The following is a 23,705-nucleotide window of genomic DNA, read 5'->3' on the forward strand; positions in this document are numbered from 1 at the left end:
CCGCTGCCGGGCTGCGGGGCGGCGAGGCGGGGCCGCGCAGGCGCCGGGGCCGGGCGGCGGGGAGGCGGGGAGCGAGGAGCGGGGCCGCGGCCGCCATGAGCCTGGTGATCCGCAACGCGCAGCGCTCCGTGCCCCTGCGCCGCGCCCCGCTGCGCCGCGCCCTCAGCGCCCTGCTGGCCGCGCTGGGCGCCTCCCGCTTCGACGTGGCGCTGGTGTGCGCCGGCGACGGGCTGATGCGGAGGCTGAACGGCGCCTACCGGCAGCGCCCCGAGCCCACCGACGTGCTGTCCTTCCCCGCGCACCGCCTGGCGGCCGGCGAGCTGCCGCGGCCGCGCTGCCGCCACGAGTACCACCTGGGGGACGTCTTCCTGGGGGTGGAGTACATCGCGAGGCACGCTCCCGGGGAAGACTTGGAGGGCGTCCTGACGGTGAGCCCCGACGGCACCGCGAGGGAGCACCCCATCCCTCCCTCGCTGCCAAAGCGGGCGTCCAGCCAAGCCTTGAATGTCTCCGGATTAGGAGACGCCGCAGCCCGTCCCAGTGCTCCCTCGCCCTGAAGAAGTTCCCTAGGTTTGGGGCTCAGGTTTGTGACATCTCCCCTTTGTTCTTGCGCAGGTGACCGCAGCCCACGGATTGTGCCACTTGCTCGGCTACCAGCACAACACCAAGTCGGAGTGGCAGCAGGTACCTTTGGGAGGATGCATGGCACACAAACGCTGTCAGGACTTGCACCAACACAAAACCGAAAGGGTTTCCCTCTCACACCTCCCGTGAGGGAGTGACCCCCAAGCCCTGCCCGTCATGGACGGCTCCAGAGAGCTTTGGTCTACGTTGGTGCAGTCGTGCTGCTTGTCACACAGGTGTTGAGCCACCGCAAGCCACGGCTCCGCTGTTCAGCCCTGGTTATTCAGCAGCCCATTTCTCCCCTCTGCTCTCCTCCCACAGATGTACCAGAAGGAGGAGGAGATCCTGGAGAAGCTGAACCAGCTCATGGGCACCAACCTCCGGCCCCTGACCGCAGGCCTCTTTTGAGGGGCTGGGGCCAGGCTGCTGCAGGAGCCCCGACGTGGTGCAGTGATGGCAGTGCACGACCCCAACCTCCTGCTGCTGCTGCTGCTGCTTGGCCTGGCTGTACTGGCCCACCCGCCGCCCGCTGCTGCCCAGCCGCCGCCTGCTGCCCTCCGCGCCGGCCACACCATCACCTCGCTGCCTGCTGCTGCTGCTGCGCCACGCACCCGGTGAGGAGCAGTCTGTCATCCCCAGCCCGCCCTCTGAGGCAGTGCCTGCCACCCTGGCCCAGCCAGAGCTGTCCCTTGGGTCGGGGCCCCCTCCGTCACTGTCTCTGCTCGTCCTGCGAAGTTGTCAGCGGTGTGATAGTGCCCAGGGTCCCCCTCTGCAGCAGCTGGCAGCACCTCTGGGCGATGGGCTCCTGGGCACATAGAAGGCCTTGTTCACCCTATGGTTTTGTTTGGGTCATGTCTGGAAGATGGTGCTGTCGTAGCTGTCCTGCTCTGGATGCTGCCTGGGTCTCAGCTCTTCTGGCTACCAGCCCCAAGAGCTGTCTGTCTGTCTTTCCTGTGACAAGTGACAGCCTTTCTCCCCTGCCCCATCTGAACAAGTCCTCCTGTGTCAGTGTTTGAGTCACAGGAATTAACCCGAGCATTGTGTCAGTTATTTCATTGCCCTCGTCACATGCAACATTGCTCTCAGGGTGTGCAAGACACTCAGGGTGTTCGTTTCACGTCCCCTCTGAATCCTCCCTTGCCCCAGGAGAGGCCCGTGACACAAGCCGCCTTGCTGATAACTGTCAGGAGAACCTCAACAAGAGGAGAGCCAGACAGGGGCATCGGGACCACTCTGTTGGGGCACGTCATGGGGCCCTCTGCCCATGCAGTACATGCTGCTCAGCCTTCTTCTCCTTCCACTCCCTTCCATCTCCTGAGTACCACAAACTCATGAAAGAGGAAGAATTTCCCTTCTGTTAGTCGTGCCACATGATTGCCTGAAGTTACGATGTTGTTTTGTTCTCTCCAGATACCTTTTGTATGACGTAAATCCTCCTGAAGGGTTCAACCTTCGCAGAGATGTCTATATTCGTATCGCTTCACTCCTAAAGACTTTGCTGAAAAGTGAAAATTGGGTGTTAGTTCTGCCTCCTTGGGGACGTCTTTATCACTGGCAGAGCCCAGACATTCTTCAGGTTCGAATCCCTTGGTCTGAGTTTTTTGATATCCCAAGCCTCAACAGGAACATCCCTGTCATTGAATATGAGCAATTCCTTGCAGGTAAAGTATGGAATAATGCAATCAACAATTTACTAAGCATTTAAGGTGTTTTCTTCACAGTTTTGTCCTTACCCGTGCTTTTATCCTTATTCATTTGAAATAAAATATGTTAAAGGTGTCAGGAGGAGGAATGGTAATGAATAATGCTGAGTGACAAACCACTGGGGGAAAAATAACCAAATTATTTGGCAGATCACTTGGCTCACCATTTAGCACTTCTGTTCCCTCGACTTCCTACGGGCCCTTGAGAGGTGCCCATAAAAAGTCAGGTAGCTCTGGATAATTTTGGCCATAGTAACAACCCTGTAGGGGAAGAGGGACAGCCTGCAAAATACAAAGAAGCCACCTTTTTCTGGAGATGGTTGGACGGTAAAGGCTGTAAAGTAGGATCTTCAGGGAGATGACTTTTCAGCATCGATGCTACATATACCCAAATACACTTCCCTTGCTTTTTGTGTACAAAATGGTTTGTAGGAGCAAGACTTTCCCTAAGAGCATGGAAACAGCGAGTTTGCTTCCTTTAGGATTTAATGCCACATACTGTTAACCACCAAATGCCAAAATCTGCAAGTGTCACAAACGTCTTCAGCAAAGGAAATAAAACCCACCAAACGTCATACCTCTGCAAAGCTCTCTGAAGGGATCCTTATCCACCACCTTTCAGGGCAAAGAATTTGGAAACCCTGAAATGTAGGGGAAGAAGGGTAAGAGGTGCTTGTATGCGTCATTCTCCTAGAGGCCCTTTTCCTGTAGCAGCTAAACATGGTATCGAAAATCTCTGTGCTTCATCTGGATTATAAAGAGAATCAAACTCAAACCTTACGTGAATCAAAAGTAAAAATAATCTAATGACAGAAAACAGAGGCGCAAAGAAAGCATGTGGAGGAATATGAACAAAGGCAGGAGGACTTGCTTTTGTTCTACAGAAGGTGTGTTTTATCCAGTTTTTAAAGTTACACTTTGTTGGTGATTCATTTCTGCTGGCGCAATAAGTCACACACAGCTAGGTACAACTAACAGGTTGCCACATCCCCTTTCCTTTCCTTTTTTTACAGGGAAACATGAGGGAGAGACTAGTGTCATGTTAGCATTTCCAGTAGATTTTTTAACGAGGAGTAATGCTACTTTGTGCCTTTTATCATGTGTTTTTTCATGCTTGTAAATACTTTGTTTTGCCTCCTGCTTAGAGTCAGGTGGGCCGTTTATTGAACAGATTTATGTCCTGCAAAGCTACGCAGAAGGATGGAAAGAAGGAACATGGGAGGAAAAAATAGATGAGAGGCCTTGCATTGATCAGCTTATGTATTCCAAAGACAAGTATGAGTACTACAGGTAACATCTAGCAGCCTTGTCAGTTTTTTTCTTGAATTTATGAAAAAATTGCCGCTTTAATGGAATAGACTTGTGTGGTTGTTGCAGTATTGTCTGTGAGTTCAGAGATTGGAATTAATCCAGGTGCTTAGAATTAATTTTGGTTTTAAAACCCCATAAGTCATAATTTCATGCAAAAACACTGTAAAGGAGCTGTGGGGTTTATTTACCTTATATATCACCTTTCTAGGGTGTACTGCTGATTTGTTTCATTATTTGTATGGCATTAATTTAAAGTACAAGCCTGTGAAACAAAAACTTTTTTCTCTGTTTCAGGGGATGGTTCTGGGGTTATGAAGAAACACGGGGCCTAAATGTGTCTTGCATGTCTGTCCAAGGATCTGCCTCTATTGTGGCTCCCATCCTTCTGAAAAATACCTCAGCACAGTGAGTTGCTTTCTGTTACCATCCTGTTGTATCGCATGCCCACAGCCCATTGCCAGGTGGAAAAAACAAGAACTTACAGACTGTGTTCACTGTTGTGGCATTTTATCACTGAGTTATGGTGGTCCATTAAAATCATTACAAAAGGAATTTGCACTCTAAAAGACAGGTAACGCAGATAACTGTATGTTATGTTAAATGTTGCAGTGCTAACAACTAAGAAGAAAAGCCCTTGAGCTCTTAATTCTTCTTTGTTCAGGTAGCTTAATGTACCCTGTGTTTAGCTCTTCTTCCTTTATGCTTCAGTGCTGTGTCAAGAGGCAGTGAACAGAGCAGAATCATCCCATTGAAGAGTAACATTTGCAAAGGAAGAGAGCAGCAATACACAGTGGCATTATTGCATTCTCTCCTCAGCAGTCTCTGGGTCACAATTTGCATTATACACGTATGCTGTAGATTGGCACCATGTCACTCATTCCCATTGCTCTGTTTCCAAATAGATCATGGTCTGTGCCTTATCCTAGCAGCTGTATAAAGAAACATCATAATGTGAATTCTGTTCTTCAGGGAACTACATTCAGTTTTACAATTTCTAACAGGTCTGTGATGTTAGACAGAGCCGAAAACCTTCTTCATGACCACTACGGAGGGAAAGATTATTGGAACGTGAGTATTCTCCAGTTAGCTTCTCTACATTTTCTCTTCGGTTTTGATAAAAATTCAATAACCAGTATGCGCTTCTGTTTTGCCTTGGTTTTATGCTCTTGAAAGTAACTTGTGTCTTATGTTTCAGCAGTGTATGCTAAAGATGGTCTACAAGCTGCTGTGAATTAATGTAACTGATAGTGCTCCGTACTGTCATAGCTCTGTCTCTCTCTTTCTTTGATGGCAATATTTCTACATGTTTAAAGACCCAAGGGTCTAATAAAATAATTCCTATGAGAGAAGTTTTAAGAATTTTCTGATAATGTTAGAGGTTAGAGCCATAGGAAAATAGAGCATGATATGGGGTGCTTGACATGGTTAAAATTTCTAAAGGAAGTGACTCATGATATTAAGAAACAAATTAGATAGACCTCAGTCCTGTAAGATATAAATATCTGTCTGTTTGCTTGATATGTGGCATATTTTTCAGAAGTGGACCAAACAGTAGTTTAATAATTACGAACTTTCCATAGATAATGACTTTCCAAACAGACAAGTGTGACTCGTATCATTTCTGAGCATGACACGTAGTCCTGTAAAAGCAGAAATGAAATCCATATGGATCCATAATACACATTTCTTAACAGTGGCACTTAAACATTGCCTCAACAATTAAAATTTGACTCAAAAATATTTATAACATTCTGGAAAATATTCTTTTTTCTTGTATTTTAACTGCAACTCCCTGTGTGATTCTGTTTCTTTTTTGAAGATTTTTTTTTTTCCAAAACTTAGAATCACAAAAAAAATTTAGCCTGGGAGGTACACAGTTGGCCCTGCCTTGAAGGTTGCACTCCAGCACTAGATTCAGGGAGCAGAAGCAAAATGTGGAGGTAGTTGGCAAGAACAGCAATATGACACGTGGAACTTTGAAACGAGTACTTTAAATAACGAACTAGCCAGATACAGAAAGCATCCACTTTAGAAAGTGTGTCAGTAGAGGCTCACACATTCATCTGTGTTCTCTTTTACATACAGTGAACTGCAGCCTGAGTATTCTGCAGCAGACAGCATGTACATCCTCCCTTAATATGAGCGTTTTGCTGGAGGAATTTGGAATGAGATTAGAAAGCCAGCGCTAATCTCTTTAAAGATGCTAGAAGAGTATCTTGAATGCTCTGTGTATGTGAAACGATTTCCATTTATTCATTTTTAGCTCTCCCTTTTTCTGACTCAGCATGTGTTCTTACTCCAACAGACCCGTCGAAGTATGGTGTTTGCTAAACACCTGCGTGTAGCGGGAGATGAGTTTAGAAGCAAGTATCTTCAATCCACAGATAAGGCAGACAGGACTCATTACAATGAGGACTGGACACAGATGAAGGTAAAATCCTAACAGTCAGTTTCCCATAACAAATGTAATAAGTCGTTTTTATTTGCCATGCACTGCGGGGATTACTGAAAGATATGCACATACCTAGCTCTCCCTGCTCAGAGCATGGTGGACATGCATGTTCCTACTCTCTTTTTTTTCTCCATGTGTGACATGAGTTACTGGAATCTGTTGAGAATTGGCTGACTGGCCTGGGTGCCATATTTCTGTTACCCTCTTTTCACTTCCCTTAGATTTCTTCTTGTGTGCAGTATCACCTGTGGGTGTAAAGTTCAGCAGCAAACTGCCAGTTGTGGATTCAGTCAAGGAGAGCAATTTTTGCTTTCAAAGATTTTGTACCGTAATTTGTCCTGTGTGATGCAGGCCACCCAAGATCAAAATGGAGCAATAAGTGTCCCAAAATACTGCTGAATACTGAATTACTTATAGTAATTCAGACATTATATGTTCATATTCGCAGGTCTTTTCAGTGTGATTGAGTAGTGGCACTCTTAAGTATTAAAGGGTATTGATTTTTCTCTCTTAGGTCAAAACGGGCACAGCTCTAGGTGGTCCATACCTTGGGGTTCATCTCAGAAGGAAAGACTTCATCTGGGGTCACAGAGAAGATGTGCCTTCGCTGCAAGGAGCAGTAAAGAAAATCCGCAGCCTCTTGGAAGCACATAAACTTGAAAAAGTTTTCATAGCCACTGATGCTGTTGAGGAAGGTCAGCAACTTATAGTCTGTTTGGGATTGATAACTATTGAGAATGAGCGTAGTAATTGCCAATTTGTTTTTTGTAAATGATTAGAAGTTCACGTCTCCATCATTGAACAGGATTGGGCAACTAGCTGTTTCCTTCCAACACGAGTAGTTGGCATTAAACCATTTGTTCAGCATTTCCCATAGGAGCTTTGGCAGTCTCTGCAATGGGAGGTTGTGAATTGAATAAAGCAACATCATCTTTGCCTGTTCCTCCTCTTCTTTCTTCCAGCCCACCTTTTTTTCTTTGTATTTCAGAGAATCGCACATACAGCTGGGAAGGGGCTTCTGAAACTTCACACCCAGCTTCCCGCTTGGCTGTCCTCAACATCAGAGTGGGGCAGCCCTGGCTGTGCGTGGCCAAGGCTTAGAACCCCCCCAAGGGTGGGCTTTATCCTGTGCTTGCGCCTCCTTTACAGTAGTATCTAGGGATCTGTTTCAATACACGATGTTAGGATACCCATGCAGGGGATTGTATCTGTGAACGAACCTTAAGTTTGGTGTTATTACAGGCCTCTCGATACAGCTGCCCTGTAGGAGCAGGCGGTGAGACTAGTAGCTCTGTCCATTCTGCCTCATGCAGGTTTCCTCATCCTGTGAGATTTGTCCCCTTGGCAGCAGGTTTCTGCCCCATGGACTCCAGCCACTGCCTACAGTACTGTGATGCTTGGCAAACATATTGTACAGTTTGTAGGTAGATTTTGGCTTTGCTTGCTTTGTAACTGTTCACCCAGGATTTCTTTAAAGACTAAAATTTTTATGACAGCAGTAAGTGGCGCTTTCTGATACAAATTTTTGGTTTTTGTTCCTTCAGAGATTGAATTGCTCAAGAAACTGCTGCCTGAGATGGTGAGGTTTGAACCTAGTTGGAAGGAGCTAGAACTCTACAAAGACGGGGGGCTGGCTGTGATTGACCAGTGGATCTGTGCGCATGCAAGGTAGTGAATTTGCCTTTTCTTTGAGGAGCCAAATTTTACTGTCATAAACCTGAATATTATTTTTGATCCAGATATAGCTGTCTACAAATCTCTTATTTAAATTAATTGGACTGAAATCAATTACTTATATTTTAAAAACTAGGCACCTTCACAAACCCTTTCTCATTTTTTTCACAGGTATTTTATAGGCACCTCAGTTTCAACATTTTCCTTCCGGATCCATGAAGAAAGGGAGATCTTGGGATTTGATCCAAAAACAACTTACAACCGATTTTGCGGTGAAAAAGAAAAAAACTGTGAGCAGCCAACTCACTGGAAAATTGTGTACTAGTATATAGAGAAATCCAAGGACTTTAATACTCCGGTGAGCTCAAGAGAATGAGGAAAGACTACAGGGAAATCCATGCCTTTTACCAAACTACAACTCAGTCCTCTCCCCTCTTCTCTGTGTTTACTTGACATCTGCGTTTTGAAGCACAAGCAATAGTCATCCTTTTATCCAGACACTGATGTGAGCAAGGAAAATTAAGTCAGCCTGGGATTCAGTTCTCAGCATAACTATGATTACAGATGATACCATGCACTACAATTAAGATTGGAAAGGCAGAACTTTGTGCTGAAGCTGAGTAATGAATCAACTCAATGTTCTCTTCGGAGTTCTTAGGGAAGGAGAGGATCAAAGCTCAACTTCTATACATGTAACACAGCTGTGGTCCGTACTGCATTTCTGTCTTTACCTGATTGTTTTTTGTTAAGTGTTTGCATCTCTGCAAGAAGTACAGCTTATTTCTGTAAGCTGCACTGTGTGAGTTGCAGATCGTGCGTAAACTCTGCAGTTCCTTAGGAAAAATCTTCCCTTTTTGACTAGCAAGTTGTCAATATTCAAATTGTCTGATCCAGTCAATTCTCAGTAAAAAGAAGAGGGTGTGGTACTTCTGTGTGAGCGCTATGCTGTGAGAAGCAAAGCTTCACATAGCAGTCACAGTGGGTCTGTGCTGAGAGAGGCACAAAGACCGGTTTTGGAGGGTGGTAAAATAAGTGTTGTTTCGTGTGCTTTTTCTTCACAGAGGAAGCTTTTCCGTATCATCCTCTGAAGGGTGTATTCAGTTGGACTGATGCTAATGTCAGTACCTTTTGGGCATCGCTCAGCTAAGTGACCATGATACTTTGCCAGGGAACATGCTAAAAGACCTTTCAAGTTTCCGTATCAGTTAAATAGATCGTCCCAGTAGTTCATCAAATTAATGTTCTGAGTTTCTGCTTCAGAAGGGAGCAAACTGAAGAAAAGTAAAGACAACAAAGGCCATTGGGCCACAAAAGAATGTGTATAAGCTGAGCAGTTAGGTACCTTGCAGGTGATAGTGCACTCCAATGGAGACAGCTGGCTGGTAGTACATGGGAAGAGCACTGTGCTACACCACTAGCCAGAGGGAAAGTACAACTCCTATTTGTGAAATGCTTTTTAAGTACAAATCCTAGTTTTTGCAGTCTCCTGCCATTCAGATTTGACTGCTAGGCAGTATTCTGCATTTTGTGCTTCAGATGGGTCTTTTGCCCTGCAGATGCACATGGCTCTGTAAAGCAAGAGAAACTTTTTTTCAAAAATGGACATGGAGAGAGGTTTTGAGAGGTGAGTCAGATGTTTTTCCCGAATTCAGTTTTACTAGGTTACCTCCCTGTTAGTAGAACCTTCACTTGCTTTTTCCCTTGGCTTGAGCAGGAGCACAGATACAACCCTCCTGCATTGTGCTTTGGATGTTTCATAGATGCTTCCAGACAATGAGGCTGTTTCCTTCTGTGCAACTGCAGTGAAAACTGCGAAGACTTCTCAGACAGTAGTAGCAACAGATATCCTGTTCTTACCAGCTGTTTATTTATTTCCTTGTTGCAGCTGAGTCTCTCTGGTGACAAAGTGGGGAACCCAACTAAAAGCAGTGCCTTTGCCCACCAAGTCAAATGTTCTCATTCAGCCTGTTTGCCATATAAAGCAATGGTGACATCTTACATGTAAGGAGTTCCTCCATTCACTGAGGAAAAAATAAAAACTTAAAATAAAAAAGCTTTCGAACATTTTATGTATCTTGGCAAGGGGATTTACCAGCCTTTGAGGAAAAATTGCACAGAGAGACCTCGCTCAAGGGAGGAAAGCTCGACTGCAATGGCCTCCTGCTCCTGATGTTGCTGCTGCTCCTATTCTGTCTGGTCCCAGCCTGGATTTGGTGAAGACCAAGCACAGACAGAGCTGAGGGTCTGTGGGAGAGGCTGGAGGACACAGCCAAGACCATGCTGTCCGGGCAGGGTGATCCCCGAGCCAGGAACTAGCGGGGGCACTGAGCCCAACCTCTCTTGTGCATGCATGGGAGCCAGGTGTTCCCCAGCAGATGGGGCATGGTAAGGGCGGAGAGCCCTGCACCCCACAAACTGCTTGCTGCCATGGCGCAGGAGAGGTCTGTAGCCACAGGATGGCTGCCCACGGCCTGCCTCTCCCTGCTCATCCCATGGGGTCGGACGGTTCCCCTAGCCCCTTGCCACATGGGACAGCAGCTCCTGTGAGGACGGCAAGGGGCAGAGGCAGCTCGCAGCTGCCAGCCCTTCAGCCCAGCTCGGCCTCTCACCTGCCTGCAGCACCTGCACCTCGGTCAGCTCATAGGGCTGCTGCGCTGGGGGGGCATTAAGCTTGGCCTCCTCCTCCTCCGTCCAGGCCGGCTTGGGCATGCTGGGGTCTCTCCCCGCCATGCTGCTGAGGTCTGGCCTCAAGGGCTCCCACCACAGGGATGGGAAACGCTTCCAGGAAGCACCAAAGACACGGGCAGCAGGAATGGGGTGGCTCTGCAGGGACTCCTTGCAGCTCCACTCCTTCCCGACCTGTCCCGCCTCGTCCTCCAGGAAAAGTGGGGAAACCAGGCTGCCAGCAGCATTTCTATCCCTGAGGTCACAAAGGGCCCCGTGCCCCGTTGCCTGGACACGGCCCGCATCATGACAGCTCACAAAGGGCCCCGCGACCCGCTGCCACCTGCCTCGCCCCTCAGCCCCCTCCTGCCACCCCATCCCCTCACGGCTTCCCACCAGCCTGGCTCTGAGGGCCTTCCTGCCAGCCTGGCCCCTGGTAGCCTCCAGCCTCCGCAGCCCCTCCAGTCCTCCCACCACCCACCCCCTCACGGCTTCCCAGTGCCCCAGCAGCAGCCCCTTGTCACAGGGCCACCAAGCGCTGGCTGGGAAGGGACCTGCGGGGCTGGCTCAGGGACGAGGGGTGGCATGTGCGTAAAATGTCCACCTTGTCGGTGCTGTGATGGTGTTTTGTTTATTTTGGTGTGGTGAATTCTTTTTCTTTTTGATGTAAATGAAGTTTGTGAAGGCTGTGATAATTGTAAAGTAAGAGTATATTGTGATTAATCTTAACTATACTTTTAACAGAGGCGAGGGGTGGAATGTAGTGGGTTTACGTGGCAAGGTTTTGGTAGCAGGGGGCAATAGGGGTGGTTTCTGTGAGAAAGATCTAGAAGCTGCCCCATGTTTGGTAAGGGCCCCACTGCTGACCAGAGCCGAGCCAATAAGCGATGTTGTTTTGCGCCTCTGTGAGAGGGAAAAAAACACTGCGCCACACAGCAGCTAGGAGAGTGAGAGGAGTGAAGAACAGCCTTGCAGGCACCAAGGTCAGTGAAGAAGGAGGGGGAGAGGTGCTCCAGGTGCCAGAGCAGAAAGTCCCCTGCGGCCTGTGGTGAGGACCATGGTGAAGCAGGATGTCCCCCTGCAGCCCGTGGAGGAGACCATGGTGGAGCAGGTGGCCCTGCACTGACAGAGGCTGCTGTCTGTGGAAGACCCCTGCCGGAGCAGATTCCACGCCGGACCTGTAGCCCATGGAGAGGAGACCTGGGGGACCCAGGTTGGAACAGTTTTCTCCTGAAGGATGGACCCCGTGGTACGGACCCATATCTGGAGCAGTTCTGGAAGAGCTGCTGCCTGTGGGAAGTCTACGATGGATCAGTTCATGAAGGACGGCATCCCGTGGGTGGGACCCCACAGCACAGAGGATGAGAGTGACCGAGAAGGAGCGGCAGAGAAGAAGTGCTGTAGACTGACCATAACCCCCATTCCCCCGTTCCCCTGTGCCGCTCAGGGGGAGGAGGTGGAAGAGGGTGGATGGGGGGGAAGGTGCTTTTGGTTTCTTTCCTTTGTTTCTCACTTCTCTAGCTTGTTAGTAATAAACAACAAATCTTACTATCTCCCTATGCCGAGTCTGTTTTGCCTGTTACGATAACTACTGCGTGATCGCCTTGTCCTTATCTCAACCTTTGAGCTCTTTTCACATATTTTCTCCCTGTTCCTCTTTGAGGAGGGGGAGTGAGAGAGCGGCTGTGGTGGAGCTCGGCTGCCCACTCGAGCGGAACCAGGGCAGTAAGGCTAATGCTTGATACTTCCAGGCTTCTCCTTCTCGGGGCTGCCTCAGTGAACCACACGCTCCTGAAATCGGGCTCAAACTGGGGAGGAGCATGTTCACCGGGGCAGGAAGGGGGCTTCTCATCTGGCTTAACCTCTACTGGTTAGCGCATGGGAAGAATCTGAGGTGTGCCTCCCTCTGTTTGATGGGCATGCCCCTAGGGAGCTCGTTGCACATACCGTTTTCTAAGGGTTTCTGTTTGCACCCCTGCAGCAGGGGTGGGGTTCCGGCAGTTGCCGGTCACTCGATAGCTTTGGAGGGCCCTGGCAGAATGGGTGGCTCTTGGTTTATCGTTCTGACACCCCCCTGTGAAGCTGGACGGATTACAAATGGCCCTTTTTCCCAGGTAGAGTAGGGCTTCTCGGCATCCTTGAAACTTTGGGAAACTTTGCTTGGGGCGAGTGGGACCTTTGGGTCCATGCTGCCACGTGTGAGGTGAGAGCCTGTGGGTGGCATGGCGGCCTGGGAGTTTTATCTTTTCTGCTGGAGCTTGGAGCCCTCAGCTGTCAAGACGGGCAACTATATCCTTTTGAGTCTGCCCCACCACAGAGACACAAGACGCCGGGGCCACCAATGAGCACACTGTTGAGATACCGATATGCTTGAACTCCTTCCCCGGGCATAACTGGGGCAAGATGTTTAGTCTCATTAAGTCACCCCCAGCAATTCCTCCACAGCCAGCCATTCTCTGGAGGTTCCCAGTCACTTCAGGGCCCAAGTCTTCCACGATTTCATTGCCGCAAAGGAAAGACACGCAGACAAGGGGAAAAAGACGGACTGCTTGTCTGGGGAAGGCCAAGCAGATCTGGGAGCAAGCGAAGGGGGCAGGAAGGTCCTGAAGGCTGGAGGTGCGACACACGCTGGGAGAGTCCAGGGGACACCCAGCCTTCCACACACTTTTGGGTGGCCCCAGCACGCAGGGTGCCTGCCATCATCCCTGCGCACAGCAACAGCAGCACAGGAAGGACAGTACAGAGCGCTTCATCTTCCACGCCTTCCAGAGCCGGTAGCTCAGCCCTCGTAATCCAGGTACAGTGTGTGGCAACCTCAGTGCAACTCGTATAATGAAGAGGGTCTCAGTTGCGAGCGAAGAGACAGAGGAACTGACGTCGTCCGTCATGCCTTGAATGGCTGTGAGAGAGAGGAGCGGAGGCAAGGTCAGAGCCTGTGGGGACCCCAGGAAGGGCCCCATCCCTGGAAGTATTCAAGCAAGGTTGGACGGGGCTTTCAGCACCCTGGTCTAGCGCGAGGCATCCCTGACCAAGCAGATGGGTTGGAGTTCGATGACGTTACAGCTCCCTTCCAACCCAAAGCATTCTGTGACTCTGGTTTTATGATTCTACCAGCTCCTGCTGTGGCCAGCGCCACCCAGCTCTTCCTGCGCCCAGGCAGGAGCAGGGGGCAATCCGCCGATACCCCGCTGCCCTCACTCACCTTCATAGATGATGGGGAGCTCCTCCTCACGCCAATCCCTCACTCGCTGTGCAATGAGCCCTAGGTAGTACACACAGCCTGTCACAAACCCTTCCCAGCAGCACCCCTTCCCCATCTCCCCCCTGCAGGCCCTGCTGGCCAGGCCACCTCCTCCTCCTCCCCTCGGGCACAGAGGGACCCCAGGGCTCGGGCTCACCGATGAACCTGACGGCCTCCAGTCGCAAGGGCTCCTGCGGGCTCTGCAGGTATGGCAGGCTCTGGTGCAGGTGCTCACCCAGGCTGTTGTCCTCCAGCTGCACAAGAGAGAGCGCAAGGGCATGGGGCTGGTGCAGAGCCTCCCCCTCGGACAGCTGCCTGCCCCATGCCCTGGGGCGCTGTGGGCTTGTCCAGTCCGAGTCGGGGCCTTCAGAGCTGTCCTTACCAGGCACTCGCCGAGTCTCCATGTTTGCTTTCTCTCCAGCAGGTCCACGAGCTGCGTCCTCTGCAGGAATTTGGCAGCATCGAGAAGGGTTTCCTCCGCGGCCTGAAGAGCAGCAGAGACTTTTAAGTGGCATCCCCAGTTCTCAGGGGACCTGGGTCCCCAGCCCCTTGGCGAGGCTGCAGGGGCTGCATGCCTCTGCACGGCCCGGGGTGCTGTGTGGGGCAGGCTGACCACAGGGAGCAGGCGTCTGCTCCGCGGTGTAGTGCCCGAGGGAGCTGGGGCTGGATGCAGGGAGCAGGGATGGCAGCAGAGCCCACGGCTCTGTCCCTGCAGCAGGCCTCGCTGTTGGGTGCTCAGTCCCACCCCGGGGTGTCAGCATCACCCTCCCCAAATGCCCACGCTGGGCAGAGAAGCCAACCTTGGCCACTTGCTGGTTCTCGTCGTGCAAGTGGAAGAACAGTGGGATCACACCCTGGCGCACGTGTGTCTTCAGCTGCTCTTTTTCCCTTGCTGCAAAAAGGTTCATCACGTCTCTGAAGAAGTGGATGGACTGCAGCTGCATGGAGCTGGATTCCTGGTGGGAAGGAAGAAGCGAAGACCTCAGCACCAGCTGCTCCAGGCCCACCTGGGCAAGGGTGTGAAAATTCACAGGGCACAATGCTTCCTGACAGCACCCAACATCCATCAGGAAAGGCACTGGCCCTCGGAGACCCCCGCTGGGCCCTGTGCCCTCAGCCTTACACTGTCAAAGAACGCTGGCAGGCTCTCTGCCAGCTGCAGAGCGGTGGGGCTGGCCGTGCTGATGGTCATCTCCTTGAGCACTTTTTTGAGCACAAACAGGGCGTTTCCAGCCACGTTCCCTTCCAACTCTGGCAGTATCTCCATGATCTCTGGCAGCAGAAACTTCATTTTTTTCGCCTGTGGGGAGCAACAACACCGTGTTGGGCTGTGCTGGCAAACACTCTCAGGCTGTCAGAGCCCACAGTGCCCAGAAGCCACAGTCCTGCCCCAAAGGACTTGGGCAGGCGCATGGGGAGGCACAAGAGTTGGGAGGAGCTCCCACAGCACTCGGTGCCCAGCCAAGTCCAAGGAACAGTGTTAGCCAGCATCTCTGGCCCAGAGCCACACCACCAATGGGGTGTGTTCAGCCAGCTGAACCCTGCTTACCACATAGGGTCTTCTGCTGAGTGTCTTGAGGCCCTTGAGCACCACCTGACGCATCGCCGTGCACTCACTCCTTAGGTATCTTGGGAAGAGCGGCAGGACTCGAACACACTCCATTCTGAGGTCCTTACGGGCCAGCATCTGAAAAACACGCCTCAGTCAAGGCTGGAATTGGCCGGCAGAGACCTCGCTCACGGGAGGCACGAGAAACCGCAGACAAGTGTCACTCTGGCAGCGTGTGCCAAGGGGATGAGCCCCAAGGGGCCCCCCCTGCCCCAGCTCCACCGGCCGGCCTCTCCCCACAGCTGTGGCCCCCAGAGGGTGGAGTGGCGAGAGGCAGCTCAGGCCGGCACCGCTTGCCATTGGGCTCACCTCGACCAGGAAGGCCATGGCGGGGACCTTCCAGTGTGGCTCGTTGCTGCTGAGCCATGTTTCCAGGTACAGCACAATCCGTCGGCACTCTCTTCTTGAGACAGATTTCATCGCCCTGGCAGAGGGAAGAAGGCAGGGTGAGTCCTGAGCAGGAGTCCTGAGCAGAAGTCCTGAGCAGGATGGGCGAAGTGCTCCTGGCTCTGTTCCAGCAGCACCAGCATTTCATGCTCATGGAGGCCTGGTCTTTCCCCACCTCTCCTTGCAGGGAGAAAGCCAGGGCCCCACAACAGCGGGCACCTTGGGTGCACAATGGGCTTCCTGCCTGTTATATATGGAGTGGTAATTTGTGTCGAGAAAATGGTTGATATTAATAAAGAAGGGGAAGATTTGGGAATGTGGCCATGGGGGTTGGAAAGCCCCGTGGTTGAGATAACATTAGGCTCCTAACGACGAGGCCATCAGGAATATAAAAGAGTTTAGAGGGAACAAAGAAGGGTGATTCAGGAGACTCCATGCAGTCTCCCTTTCTTGTTCTCCAGCTGGTCTCTTGTTCTCCAGCCGTTAAGGCATGGATGTTTCTGGGTGTTTGCTGTTGTTACATTCAAAGTTGTTTGACCAATTAAAAGTTGTTTTGAAAAGAACTGCTGTGGAGAGAAGGGTATAAGAGGGGATCCTGCCCTCAAGAAAGAAGAAGAAGAAAAAAAGGCAACACGATGAAGTTAAGTCATCAATAAAGAAGCAGGAAAAAGAAGTGAAGAGGAACAGGCTGGCAGAACGGAGACAGGACGGGAACAGGCACTTTGATCGCCTCATGAAGATAGGCTCAGCCAGACTCAGCAAACCGCTCAGAGAAGCTCGTACTGAAAGTCGCTGGAAATGGCGCACTGGAGCTGGAGAGAAGCTGGAGCTGAGAGAAGCGGAGCCGCGCACACAACTGCCCCTCGCTAGTAAGCAGTTGCGCATTATGGGGAATCATACGTCCTTAGGAACAAAGACTGTCCTGGTAACCTTACAGCTTATTCTCCTTATTAACAATTGGACAGTTTATGAGCCTGAAATATGGGACCAAACTGAGGTCAAGGTGTGGGACTCTGCAACTAAACACGACAAGGTTGCAGTGGGATTGCTCGGCACCTGGCGATCAGTCTCTGAGGCCTTAAAGAGCCCTGTGGGGCCACAGTCAGAAATGTGTGGTTTGCCAGACAGTGAGGGAGCTGTGGGCTCCTTTACTGATCAGACTGCTACGCCACAGGCCCCTCTGCTGCTACAGCCATCGAAGGCTTTTGCTGTTACGCTCTCTGTTGACGTGAACGTGCCTTTTGACCCAGGCCTATTGGCCTTGAAAACGAGATGGATATGCTTTTCTTCAATCCGGGAAGAACGGGATACATAAGGCCTGAAGACCGAGTTGCTTGACAACTTAAAGCGAGACATATTGTTCAAAGGGAATGGAAAATGGAGACTTGTTAGTACTCAAGAAAAGGAATGGAAAATGGAGACTGTTAAGTCATGGAACTTAGAGGATTGTTTGTTACCTTTCCTGATTGTACGTATGTATAGGCATACTTGTGTTTAGTACGTAAAGCAATGTTCTGTATATTTAGAATGTTTGATGTTTGTGTGTGCGTGTTGGTGGAGAGTAGACTCCCTGCACACCCAACGCTGTTTACTTGCCTTTTATACCTTTTATACCTTTTAGAAATATTTGTTTTACCTCATTTATAACACTGCCCCTTCTGAGGAGACCTCATTCGTGCCCATGGGCGACTGATGTGCCCCGGGCTCTGCCGGTGTCCCTCAGTGCCTCCTGCCCTGCCCCGGGGGGCTGCCCTCGGGAGGGGAGGCCAGCACTGTGGCAGAGGACTGCTCTTGCGCAGCCACCCTCTCTCAGGCTCCCTTGTGCTCGCAAGAGCCAAGGCTGCAACCCCTTTCGCTGAGAAATGGGGCCCCTGTCAGCCACCACCAAGGGGATTGGATGGGGCTCCCCGTCTGCAGGGGAGAAATGCCGGGGGGAGAAGGGAGCAGGGTGCCCTCACCTGGCCAGCAGACCCACCGCCCAGTGGTGGCTCTCAGCATGGAGTAGCATCTCCCAGACATTCCTCTTTTCCAATTCAAGCACCAGCATATCATACCCAACACGGCAGAGCAGTGCTTTCAGAGTCAGCACTGCGAACCTGTAGGCAGAGCACAGCCCAGGTCACACCTGGATCCCTAGCCCAGGCTCCAGGACCATGGGAAGGATGGGAGGAGGGGGACGGAGCACCTGCTGGGGCTGGTGGCAATGCCCTCCTCCTGCTGGCATTCCCTGAAGAAGGTCTCCACCTCTTCTGGTGTCTGCTGCGCGCTTGCGAAGATTTGGAAGAGCAACACCATCAGGGGTAGACAGAAGCTCATCTCCTCCTCCATTGGGTAGTTGGCTGGCCGAAGGAGCTCCCGCAGCACCCTGGTTGCCTGCAGACAAGACCCAGAGATGGCACTCACTGCTGAGCCAGACCCGTGGCACGGCCCCAGCGTGGGAGGCCGAGGCTCAGGTGCAGACGTGGGCCACGGGAGATGCAGGCAGAGCACCCGGCCTGGCTCCCAGCCAGAGCTGAGCCACAGGCAGCCTCCCTGGGGCGGTGGCAACGTGCCCTGGCTGAGCCTCCTGCGGCCTGCCACCAGCCTGGGCTCTCCGTCCCAGCCCCTGCAGCCTGCTGGGCTGTGCCTTGGCCCTGGCCTGTCTCCTAAAATGCCCTAAGCCAGGTTTGCAGCCCACCGCCTGAGGCAGGGAGACGTAGTGACAGGGGAGGAGGGATAGCTGCCCCGAGATGCAGCCCCTGGGGGGAGAGAGGGCTTGTTCAGAAACTCACGGCCAGGGTGAAGACATCCGTGTTGTCCCCGTCGGAGGTGGACGTCCTGTGAAAGGGCCAGTCCTTCAGCACGCGGCACAGCTCCGCCATCACCGTCTTTTTAGTCCGGGACGAGACGACCATCACCCTCCACATGGTCACGGCAGCTCTGCAGGGCCAGAGAGCTGGGTCAGGGGGGCCTTGGCCACAGCACCAAGACCTGGGCAGCCGTGGCCCGGGCTGGCCGCCAGTCCTGCCTCTGCCCCCTGCCCCTCACAGGCAGCCCCTGGCGGGCCGTGTGGGGCAGGGAGGGATTGTGGTGGCAGGCTCTGGGGCTGACGTGCCAGGGCTGGGAAATGGGGCGATGCAGGGCTCGGCCCCTGCAGAGCACCCTGAAAACTGCCATCTGCCTGGCAGCTGGCGCTGGACGGGCTCGAAAGGCTGGCGTGCCCCGAGCCATCAGGGCAGGCGGGCCCCATACCTGTCGCACGCTGGGGAGCAGCGCAGCAGCGTCACCACCACGTCGTGGGGGTGCTCCTCGGCCAGTTCCAGAAGGCTCTTGTCCAGGCGGTGCTGGGCAGACTTTTCTGTGTTGGACACGAGCCACTGGTAGATGCTCCTCAAGATGCCGGGTGCCTGAAGGAGAAAGGGCTGAGAGTGGGGCTGCTGCCAGAGCAATCCCTTTCCTGGGGTCCACTGACAAGCGCTTCTCTTCCCACCACTCAGGGCTGGCCAAAAACGGTGTCACATGCCCAGCAGACGGAGCTTCAAGGGGGGCACACGATCCCCCAAGGGCTTGAGACCCACTGACTGGATACTTACATGACGTGGATGGATGACACTGTGTAGTACACGCTTATCCAGCTCGACTGCAATGGCCTCCTGCTCCTGCTGCTGGTCCCTTTCCTGCTCCTGCTTCTGGACCCTGTCCTGATCCTGCTGTTGCTGCTGCTGCTGCTGCTGCTTCTGTTCTGTCTGGTCCCAGCCTGGATTTGGTGAAGACCAAGCACAGACAGAGCTGAGGCACTGAGCCCAATCTCTCTTGTGCATGCATGGGAGCCAGGTGTTCCCCAGCAGACGCGACATGGTAAGGGCGGAGAGCCCTGCACCCCACAAGATGCTTGCTGCCATGGCGCAGGAGAGGTCTGTAGCCACAGGATGGCTGCCCACGGCCTGCCTCTCCCTGCTCATCCCATGGGGTCGGACGGTTCCCCTCGCCCCTTGCCACATGGGACAGCAGCTCCTGTGAGGACGGCAAGGGGCAGAGGCAGCTCGCAGCTGCCAGCCCTTCAGCCCAGCTCGGCCTCTCACCTGCCTGCAGCACCTGCACCTCGGTCAGCTCATAGGGCTGCTGCGCTGGGGGGGCATTAAGCTTGGCCTCCTCCTCCTCCGTCCAGGCCGGCTTGGGCATGCTGGGGTCTCTCCCCGCCATGCTGCTGAGGTCTGGCCTCAAGGGCTCCCACCACAGGGATGGGAAACGCTTCCAGGAAGCACCAAAGACACGGGCAGCAGGAATGGGGTGGCTCTGCAGGGACTCCTTGCAGCTCCACTCCTTCCCGACCTGTCCCGCCTCGTCCTCCAGGAAAAGTGGGGAAACCAGGCTGCCAGCAGCATTTCTATCCCTGAGGTCACAAAGGGCCCCGTGCCCCGTTGCCTGGACACGGCCCGCATCATGACAGCTCACAAAGGGCCCCGCGACCCGCTGCCACCTGCCTCGCCCCTCAGCCCCCTCCTGCCACCCCATCCCCTCACGGCTTCCCACCAGCCTGGCTCTGAGGGCCTTCCTGCCAGCCTGGCCCCTGGTAGCCTCCAGCCTCCGCAGCCCCTCCAGTCCTCCCACCACCCACCCCCTCACGGCTTCCCAGTGCCCCAGCAGCAGCCCCTTGTCACAGGGCCACCAAGCGCTGGCTGGGAAGGGACCTGCGGGGCTGGCTCACCAAACTTGTGGTGACAACGTCAGAGTGCCAAGACTCATACACCTCTGTGTCTATATTTCCAGGGCATAAGGAACTGGATGGATGGTCAACAGCTACTGTGACGCCCATGTGGAGCCCAGTGACGAGTGGTGTCCCTAAGGGGTCTGTACTGGGACCGCTGTAATTAAACATCTCTGTCGGTGACACGGGCAGTGGGATTGAGCACGCCCTCAGCAAGAGGGCAGACAACACCAAGCTGAGTGATGGTTGGACCAGACCGGCTTGGAGGTCTTTTCCAGCCTTCATGATTCTATGATTTGTGAGGGGTGTAACCCCCCTTTTTGCTGTCACTCAAGGAAATTGTTATTCCAGCGTGTTAGCCTTGCACTGGAGGCATAGCGGCTCTTTAGGAAGGACACGCTGGCAAGATGAGGAGGGGCTGTTGCCCTTCATGGGAGCGAGCAGCTGGAGTGTATGGAGCTCTGTCTGGAATGGCTGAGGAGCTGGCTGAGAGTTTATGGCTTACGATGAAAGGCAGGGGAAGGAAAGGTGACATATTTTTGCTGTTGAAAATTCCACTAACCTTGCATATTCAAAAGTGATTGCTCAGGCATAGCAGTTGCATAACAGTGGGGGATATGTTAAGCAGGTAAGGCGACAGTGCAATGTCCCAAAATAAGGAGGAAGTCCAAGAAAAACAAGACAAACAGTGGTAGAATCAACAGAAACAAAAAATCATGGGTCCCTCCAGTTAAATAGAAAAAAAAAAAAAAAGGGTGTGTAAGGGGAAAAAAGGAGAAATTAAAGTTTGGTTGGCTAAAATTGTACATACATGGTATAGTAAGAAGTGTCAAGTAGGTTGTGAACCTGTGGTACTCAGCCAGCAAGGAAACAAGGTGACGCAGTGAAAACTCAGTAACCAAAGTTATTAAGCAGGTGTTCTTTATTATGAGGTCAGGTGTGTGGGGGACCACACACCCCAAAAATTACTGACAGTGTGCTTATGTTAGGATATATACATACTAATTTCCCAGAAGTTTCTTGCATAGTCATCAGGTCTCTGAAGAATCATTAACATAGGTTCCCACCTCTCTTTGCATGTGTACTGGAGTCCTTGGGTGGTCATCCAGGGTACTCTGATGATCTTTTGATGAAGGCCAGAAGTCTTCCTTGCTGCTACATTCCTGACCCTTCCTTTCTTTGACAGACTTCAGCAGTCAAGCCAGTTCTTGATGGTTCTGTTATCTGCGTGCATGAAGTCTTTTCTTCCCTTATCTTTTAGGGTTGTCCTGTCCTCATACTCCCTGCCTTGATCTTGTCCTTGTGGTTGATACACACCATACTCCCTGTGTTAGCTAAAACCTGCAAAATCAACATGCTTTCCCTTTCTCCCTGTCTCAATCTGAATGTGAGGGCACTTCTTTACTGTGAGGGTGACAGAGCACTGGAACAGACTGCCCAGAGGTTGTGGAGTCTCCTTCTCTGGAGATACCCAAATCTTTGGCCTCAGATGCCAAAGTTGCAGAAAGCAATAAGGTTCTCTCTTGAGCACCTTTTCTCCAAACTAGACAACCCAAGTGTCCTCGACCTCTCCTCACAGGACATGCCTTCCAGCCCCTTAGCCAGCTTTGTTCACCTACTCTGGATGCTTTCAACTATCTTAATATCCTTTTTATATTGTGGATCCCACAGCTGCATAGTAATATTCACGTTGGAGCTGCACCAACGCTAAATAATGCAGGAGAATCACCTCTTTTGACCAGTTGGCTATGGTATGTTTAATGCACCCCAATACACAGAAATGTCCATAGACTACAGGAATATCTGTGCACGTGACAAAGGATGGGGAAGTGGCTGATGGAAACATCTTGCATACTGTAGGACCTGAGTATAATACAAATGGTATGTAGCAAGGGGTGGAGATTGTACTGGGTCTGGCTGGGATGGAGTAAATTCTCTTCACAGCAACCCACATGGTATTGTTTTAGATTTGTGACCAAAACAATACTGAAAACACACCCATGTTTTAGCTGTTGCTGAGCAGTGCTTGTACAACTTCAAGGCCTCTGTTTCTCACTCTGCCCCTCCTCAGGTAGGCTGGGGGTGCACAAGAAGCCGGGAGGAGACAAAGCCAGGGAGGCTGACCCAAAGCGACCAATGGTATATTCCACACCATCCAATGTCATCCCATCCAATGCCATCCTCAGCAAAAAAAAAACAGGACTGGGGGGTGGGCTTTCCAAAGGAGCCATTGCTTGGGGTCTGTGTGGGCTGCTGTGAGCAGTTGGCTGGATTTGGGGCCTGGTAGGGGGCTGCTGGTGAGTGACTGCTTTCACATCACCTGTTTTTTTTTATTTGTAATTTTTTCTCCTTCACTTTTTAAACTATCTGTATCTCGACCCATGAGGTTTATCACTTCTGCCCTTCCAGGAGAGATTTTCTTTCCCTCCTCTCTCAGTATGCTGTGACACTGGGCTCAGGCAGCGAGTCAGCGTCCCACAGGCAGGGAGGGCAGCTCCCACATCCAGAGCTTCCCATTTCCATCACATACAGGAGGTGGCAGATGAACCCTGGGCACTCCTGCATCCTCTATATGGCGTTTCAGAAAATACCCAAATACAAAATTCATGCTTACCTCCCTTTCTCTTTGCAAAAGCTACAATTTCAGAGGTCAAACCGGCAGCTTCAAAACATACCCCCCCACACACTTCGTTTCCTGGATAGCTTCTCAGGATGTCATCAAAACAACCATTTTAAGGATTTGCACGGTATTTCGTGACATTTCACCTATTTGTTGCTGCCACTGCTGATATCAATATACAAAAATGATGAAACTTTGAAATTATGTAGCTCTTTGTATTTTTAAATCTCTGTACAAATGTTAAACAAAGGAAGTATGTGGAACTGTCATTTTTTGGAATAATCAGTTGATGGATTGTGCTTCAGCTGTACCAGAAGGATATAAACAAGTGTGCTGTACAGAAAGCAAGAAAGCAGATGTAAAATGAGGTTTCATCTTCAAAGTTGAGATTATGGTTGGAGACAAGTGTTAAGGACTGTATCTGACAGCGTTATTTAATATTCTTACACCAGTTAAGTAAAGCCTAATGGCTTCTTTCTATCACACAGGAAGATAAGGGAAGAGTAACTGCTTAAAGCAAATAACGTACACCAATATATACATATATATATATAAAAATATAGGCACAAATATATATTCAGACACACATTTGGACTTCAGTTTGTTAAAGACATCTCAGCCAAACTGCAACAAAAATGGTATTTGTATGGTAACACTGAACACATTAAAAACTTTTAAAAAACCCTGTAATGACTGACTATCAATCTTTCTCTCTGAAGAACAAAATTGTTCA

The 23,705-nt window shown here is 51.4% G+C and overlaps 2 protein-coding genes across 2 annotated transcripts; both read left to right on the forward strand.

Annotated features, from left to right (window-relative positions):
* The first annotated feature begins 95 nt into the window (after nucleotides 1-95).
* Nucleotides 96-1,049, forward strand: YBEY (ybeY metalloendoribonuclease). Its single transcript, XM_032189696.1, has 3 exons — nucleotides 96-428; nucleotides 616-684; nucleotides 946-1,049. Exons 1-3 carry the CDS (start codon nucleotides 96-98, stop codon nucleotides 1,030-1,032), a joined length of 489 nt encoding a protein of 162 aa, XP_032045587.1. The 3' UTR covers nucleotides 1,033-1,049.
* POFUT2 (protein O-fucosyltransferase 2) lies at nucleotides 1,012-9,809 on the forward strand. Its single transcript, XM_032189695.1, has 9 exons — nucleotides 1,012-1,238; nucleotides 2,035-2,285; nucleotides 3,473-3,617; nucleotides 3,933-4,043; nucleotides 4,640-4,706; nucleotides 5,944-6,069; nucleotides 6,605-6,785; nucleotides 7,635-7,758; nucleotides 7,936-9,809. The coding sequence occupies exons 1-9, from the start codon at nucleotides 1,078-1,080 to the stop codon at nucleotides 8,087-8,089; spliced, it is 1,320 nt and encodes a 439-aa protein (XP_032045586.1). The 5' UTR covers nucleotides 1,012-1,077; the 3' UTR covers nucleotides 8,090-9,809.
* Nucleotides 9,810-23,705: the final 13,896 nt, after the last annotated feature.

The sequence above is a fragment of the Aythya fuligula genome, chromosome 6 (genome assembly GCF_009819795.1).
Source record: "Aythya fuligula isolate bAytFul2 chromosome 6, bAytFul2.pri, whole genome shotgun sequence".
NCBI classification, from domain to species: Eukaryota; Metazoa; Chordata; class Aves; order Anseriformes; family Anatidae; genus Aythya; species Aythya fuligula.

Excerpts from the sequence above, each read along its gene's own strand:
- POFUT2 (XM_032189695.1), top strand. The coding sequence starts at position 1,078 with ATGGCAGTGCACGACCCCAACCTCCTGCTGCTGCTGCTGCTGCTTGGC. Across the intron at positions 2,286-3,472 it reads ATATGAGCAATTCCTTGCAG|AGTCAGGTGGGCCGTTTATT; the intron begins GTAAAGTATGGA and ends CCTCCTGCTTAG. Across the intron at positions 6,070-6,604 it reads AGGACTGGACACAGATGAAG|GTCAAAACGGGCACAGCTCT; the intron begins GTAAAATCCTAA and ends TTTCTCTCTTAG.
- YBEY (XM_032189696.1), top strand. The coding sequence starts at position 96 with ATGAGCCTGGTGATCCGCAACGCGCAGCGCTCCGTGCCCCTGCGCCGC. Across the intron at positions 429-615 it reads ACTTGGAGGGCGTCCTGACG|GTGACCGCAGCCCACGGATT; the intron begins GTGAGCCCCGAC and ends GTTCTTGCGCAG. Across the intron at positions 685-945 it reads CCAAGTCGGAGTGGCAGCAG|ATGTACCAGAAGGAGGAGGA; the intron begins GTACCTTTGGGA and ends CTCCTCCCACAG.